A 6218-nucleotide genomic window follows, 5' to 3' on the forward strand; every position below is an offset into this window, starting at 1 on the left:
GTCCTCGACCGCGACGGCAGCGGCAGCGGCAGCAGCAGGCGCCCACCGTGGACGTGGAGTCGGGGAAGAATGCGACGGCGGCGGCGGCGGAGGCGCCGCTGGAGTGCACGTACCGGGCGGCGGAGGGGTGGGAGGAGACGTCGTGCTCGGTGTGCCTGGCGGATCTCGCCGACGGCGAGGCCGTCAGGGTGCTGCAGCCGTGCATGCACTACTTCCACCCCGCCTGCGTCGAGGAGTGGCTGCGCAACAAGGCCACCTGCCCGCTCTGCCGCGCGCCGGCGGTCGCCGCCGCAGCAGCAGCCAAAGGCGGCCAGCGCCGCCGGACCTAGTACTAGTACTAGCTAGCTTGCTCTAGGTGTAAGTAGAAGAGACAAGGTTTTAAATCTCTCGCTATAACTATTTGAGTCATGCACTGCTATTTGACTTTATGTGTAATTTAGCCTCATTTAGCCCGCTATTAGCTGCTTCTAGAGTCCAGCCGCTAAACCCCTTAGCCCGCCATTTAGAACTATGAGAAGAGATCTATATATGCAATATTAAATCGTAGTATTTTGTTTAAACTATAATTAGCACTGCTGCTGCTCAATAAATTATGAACCAGATCAAAGGATTTAATCAATTCTAGTCTGTTCCTAATTAAATTTTTTTAATAGTCGTTTAACCTATTTAAATGACCTTTTCTTTTTGGAAAAGAGAAACTTTATTTATTGATTTTAAGAGGTTACATCAAGATGATACAACAGCTTAAAACTTTCCCAACCTATGCCAAAACGGCACACAGCCTAAAAAAAAGTCTGAATCTATTTAAATGATCATTTAGTTGAATAAATAATTAAATGATCGTTTAGTTGAATAAATAATTAAATGATAGGCAACCGACTGTTTAGTATTTACCGTTTAGACTAACAAAAATATGCACATGTGCCCTTGTTGGCTTCTTTACTCAACAAAAAGTACTTGATCATTAGCTCTATCCGGTGGGATGTTGCTGATTGCTGAAGCAAGTTTCGAGTCGATCCAACCCAGTTGCATTGGTGTCCTCCATACTCTTGTTAATTCACCGGGAAGCTTCTGATCCACTGAAAACTCCAAGGGAGGTTTGTCAGTGGTCAACAGCTAGCACATACCAGCCCTGCTACATACGGCCCAACCAAGAACACAAGTAAAGAAAAGAAAGGCGATTATTTGCTAAAAAAAATTAGTACTATATATGCTGCATATAGTAGTCATCATCAAAGATCGTATCGTGTACATGCACATCGCAGTCGCAGCATCGAGTGGATCGATCGATCGATTGCACACCAATATAATTTATCAGTAGAACAAACAAACCACCAGTTAACCTTCGTCGATCACCAGGCGCCGTAAGCCCCTGCCTCCCTAGGGCCGGCCTGCTTGATCATGGTGAGCCAGGGGTCGGCCGCCGGCATCGGCGCCTTCGCGATCCTCGTCCTCGTGCTGCTACCGTTCCTCCGGCTGTTCCGCGCCATGCGCAAGGAGGAGGAGCAGGCCGACGGCGGCGGCGGCAGTCCGCGGAGGGGCGACGAGGAAGAAGCTGCCGGAGGAGAGCTGCAGCTTCCGGCGGCGCCGGAGCAGGGCGCCGCCGGGCCGCCGCTGGTGTGCACGTACCGGAGGGCCGACGGGTGGCGGGAGCTCGTGCGGTGTGTGCCTGTCGGAGCTGGCCGACGGCGAGCTCATCAGGGTTCTGCCGGCGTGCATGCACTACTTCCACGCCGGCTGCGTCCAGGAGTGGCTCGCGGCGCACGCCACCTGCCCTCTCTGCCGTGCTCCGCTCGCCGCCGCCGACTGAGATATACTCCCTCCATTCTAAATTATAGTTCGTTTAATTTTTTTGGCCTCAAGTTTTATCATTTATTTTATTCAAAAATTTATGCAAAATATCACTTTATTTGTTATGGCTTACTTTATTAATGGACGTTTTTCTAAAATGACTTAAATTTGACGATGTTTGCGCAAATTTTTTGAATAAGATGAGTGATCAAACTTGGAGTTAAAAAAGTCAAACGAACTAGAATTTAAAATAGAGGGAGTACTTATATTGGAGTCTTGAGTCACGATGATTACATTACATGCATGTTAACAAATTAAATTGACCTACCGCCAATTAAATTGAGTCTTTCAGCACTGTTTTATTAGGGTAGTACTTAACAAGTTTGATCTTAACATGCTTTCTGGCAAACACATGTAACTGTGCTTTTGTTCAGCTCAAATTCCTCTTGCAGTGTATCGACGAGCTTCTGCTTTTGGACACGTATTATGGCAGCTAAAGAAATAAGCAGAGGCCAAAGTTTGTCCGAATTTTACAGTAACCAAACCACGATATTTCGAAGAGAAGAAGAAAACAGAGAGATTAGGAATACTGTGGTAACTAGTAAGTAACAATACCACATTTTCTCGATCGACGGTAAAGTAACAGGTAATTAACGATCGTAACCGTCGTTAGCCCTCAACTAAATTATACTGCACCAGCACGACGGGTACCGTGTTTATCATGTGTCTCCATGATTGATTCCATTACTCGAGTCTCGACTCTCGACACAACCACCCAACCGAGCACAGGTTACAATAGCAGCACCAACTGAGAGATTAGAACAGAGGAAGAGGAGCCAGGCAATCTCTGTGAGGAGGGAACAGAGGAACATCTAGAAGAATGTATAAGGGTCTAGAAAGAGAGAGCGTTACAGATACGTGGGGAGAGGAGGCTTGAGGAGGAAGATGGACAGGGAAGCAATGGGGGATTGGTTTTGATTTATGTTCTCCGATGCTGCTGTTGCTTGCTTGATGATATTGCTAGCCTCCATCATGGGCCCTCGCCAAGTCAACCCCATATTGCTAGACCATGCATGACTGAAGTTTTTCAATACATGCAGGCACTCTTAACCGCCGATTTGTTCTAGTTTCAACTGAGATTAATTTCATGATCCAAACAAGGCATCAATATGTGACGACTATCAAAATTTGTCACGCTGACATTATCTCTGCATTCATGCTACCAAGAAAACAGGGAGTGAAGTGTTAGCAAGGAACACATGAAACTTGTTCTGAAATTATCAGCGGCCAGATAGTCAAACTTCAGCAGTATCATACCTTGGAAGCTGTTTCAGAATCATAACCGAAGTGCACCCAATGGGATTAGGAATATATATATTGCAAAGCCTAGTTCATGGTACCAGATATATTCTATTCTATGTACAAATGGCCAATGCCAAAAGGATTGCCGCAATGGCTATATTCAAATTACAAAACTACAAACAAAGCGTGTGAATAATTCTGTCAGACTCCAATCATCACATCTTCCTCAGGTTATCAAGCCGTGCCTGCAAGTCATCATCTATTCCACCATCCACCCCACCTGCGGCTTCAGCTTGAGCCGGAACTTTTCCTGCTGCGACAGGTTGAGCAACTGCAGTGGCAGGAGCCTTGACAAGCTGGTGTACAGAAGAAAAAACAGAATTACATATCAGTATCATCCATCAATCTACAGGCCAGAGTACTCTATATATCAGGATCAACAGAAGAATGCAAACCCATTTTACCTCGGAGTTGACATCAATGCCAATTTCATCGAGGACTTGGTTGACTAGCTCTTCTGTCTCTTCCTCCTCCTCGTCGCCCTCCAATGCATCATCGATGGCATCGTTCATCACTTCACTAACCATCTCCATCTTCTCATTTTGCATCTCGAACTCCCGCATTATCTTCTGCAGAGCAGGCAGATTCATCTGCCTGTTCATTTGTCCCATAGCTTTTGTGACACCCTTCATAGCTTCACCCATTGCTTGTGTTGATTTCAGTGTCTGAAAATTGGTTAGTCATTATGAGATTTTATCACACAGACACAGGAGTTTTCATCAAGTTCAGCAATAAGAACTTCAAGCTCACTAAGAAAGGCCAAGACATCTGAGTTTCTAGTGATTGGTCTCATCATAATGTACACATAATTAACCTGATTAATTGTCTCAAAACCCAGCATTCTTATAGTTACCTGAATGCGAAGAGATACACCTTGTAGCTGGGATTTCAGGGCATAAAATTTTGTTATCTGGTGCCTTGTGCGGATAAGGTCCTTCGCCATGATTTTTACAGCTCCCTATGAACAATGTCCAGCATATCAAAATATATATATTACATGAGCATGTAAAGCATATGTTCAAAATCTTAACTAAGAGCAATTGCATTGCAGACAAAAGAGAGGGCATGCAAGCAACAAGCGCACATCCAATGACCCAAAAGGCACAATCCATAGTTATCAACAAATCAAATCAGTCAGCTTATCCTATTAAGAGACATAAGTAACAGATTCTACACTGAACTACAGTTTCACCATGATCTCATTCATGACAAAAAAAAGTGCATATTAAGACTACTCCCAACACATGGAATAATCAGATGCAAATACAGTCCCATATTTTTCAGAACCTGATCAAATTAATACTGAAAACAGAACCATAAGTGAAAACCATGGCAAAGGGCAACTCAGGAAGCGATAATATCATATGTTAGTGCTGACTGTGCTGTTGTGTATTCCTTTTTAGATCACTTTTCTGCCAAGTTGGAATCATATCATGGTTCAAAAATGCAGGTTGCTAAATTAACATTCACAGAAAAAAAAACAATCAGATACAATACCATGTTGTTCAGAACTTGATCACACCAATACTGAAAACAGAACTAAAAAGTAAAAACCATGGCAATTGGAAACTCGGGGAGGACTAATATTCGTATGATATTGCTTACTACATTGTTGCGTATTCCTTTTTAGATCACTTTGCTGCCAAGTTGGAATCATATCACAGTTCACAAATGCACGTTGCTAAATCGACATTTCACAGAGGAAAACAAGGCTGAGTCAGGCCAAAGAACAGAGAAAGGGCATTTATTTTGGACGCACCATCTGTCCCTGCTTGGCCACCTTCTTGATCTCGTTGATGAGCTTCCTCTCCTGGTTCTGCAGGCCCTGCCTCTCCCTCTCAATATCCCTGATGGACTTCTCCAGCATCCGCTTATTCTCCCGCAGCAGCTCTGCCATTACCCAAGACGATGAGAAAACCGTGCAAACTATGAGGATCGAATAAATGAACAGAAGAACATGCCTAATTTGAGGGTGGAAACAGTAGCATCACAGGGTTATTTATTGATCATGTGGTTTCTTAAGCCAAACAACTGGCCAAAAATTGCATTCCTTCACTGATTTCAACATTTTAGAACATCAGAGCAACCAACCGGGCCAAGGTGGCACAAAGCAGTATCTTTCATTTTTATGCAGCAAATTGGACGACATTCATACCGCAAGAAATCGAAAAGCTTGGGTTTTTCCTAGGGTACAAAATAGAACGCGCAAAGCGGCTGCAATCTGATTGCAACCTTCTGGGGTTACCCAGGGTAGGTCCATCGGGGAGGAAGAAACCCCCATTGAGATTGACAAGCAGGGGAAAAGAAAAAACTAAAAGATGTCCCCTTGACTTCGGCTCCATCGTCAGCCCGGCGGGGGAACCGAGAAATAAAGGCGACAAATTTCTAGATCGGGCACCAAAAGATGTCCAATTTGTCAGAGGGGACGCGAGCTGAAATTGAAAGAATCGCGGAAAAGGACGAGGGGTTACCGGCTGGGGTCTTCTTCTTGCCGAAGATGAAGCTCATGGTGACCGGCGGGCGGGGAGGAAGTCCGGCGACGAGTGGTTGGCGTCCTCCGATCCGGCGACTGCGATGAGGGATGGCTCCTCCTGGTCCTCTGCGGGTGGGATTGGGAAGTCTTCTCCGATTGGGGTTGGGGCTCTGCCTTTTGTGGGGATTGCGGGGGTTGATTCGGGGCCAAGGCTTCGAAGCTTCCGGTCGCTGCTGCTGCTGGGTTGGGTTGGTTTTGGTTGCAACAGCGGAACGCGGTTTCCCCAACGACGCGTTCAGGATTTGGGATTGCGACCGGATGGATGCCTCCTGTTGGTGTGTTCTGTACTTCTGTCTCCTCTCCTCCTTGGTCAACGCACAAAAATCTCTCTATCTTTCTTATCCCTACTCTAACGTAGAGTAATAAAAAACATGAGATGGCTAATTCATATTACCTACGTTTCGAATTATAAGTCGTTTGATTTTTTATCCTATATTTGACCACTCACCTTATTCAAAAATTTTGTAAAATACCACTCTTTTTGTTGTCGTTTGTTTTATCAATACAAATTTTAAATTTGATTATGTGTGCA

The 6218-nt window shown here is 45.0% G+C and overlaps 1 protein-coding gene across 1 annotated transcript; it reads right to left on the reverse strand.

Annotated features, from left to right (window-relative positions):
• Positions 1-3124: 3124 nt before the first annotated feature.
• LOC120645299 (vacuolar protein sorting-associated protein 2 homolog 1-like) lies at positions 3125-5992 on the reverse strand. Its single transcript, XM_039922100.1, has 5 exons — positions 5625-5992; positions 4913-5043; positions 4007-4111; positions 3558-3818; positions 3125-3449 (listed from the first exon to the last, which is right to left on the reverse strand). The coding sequence occupies exons 1-5, from the start codon at positions 5659-5661 to the stop codon at positions 3309-3311; spliced, it is 675 nt and encodes a 224-aa protein (XP_039778034.1). The 5' UTR covers positions 5662-5992; the 3' UTR covers positions 3125-3308.
• Positions 5993-6218: the final 226 nt, after the last annotated feature.

Source organism: Panicum virgatum, chromosome 8K (assembly GCF_016808335.1).
Source record: "Panicum virgatum strain AP13 chromosome 8K, P.virgatum_v5, whole genome shotgun sequence".
NCBI classification, from domain to species: domain Eukaryota; kingdom Viridiplantae; phylum Streptophyta; class Magnoliopsida; order Poales; family Poaceae; genus Panicum; species Panicum virgatum.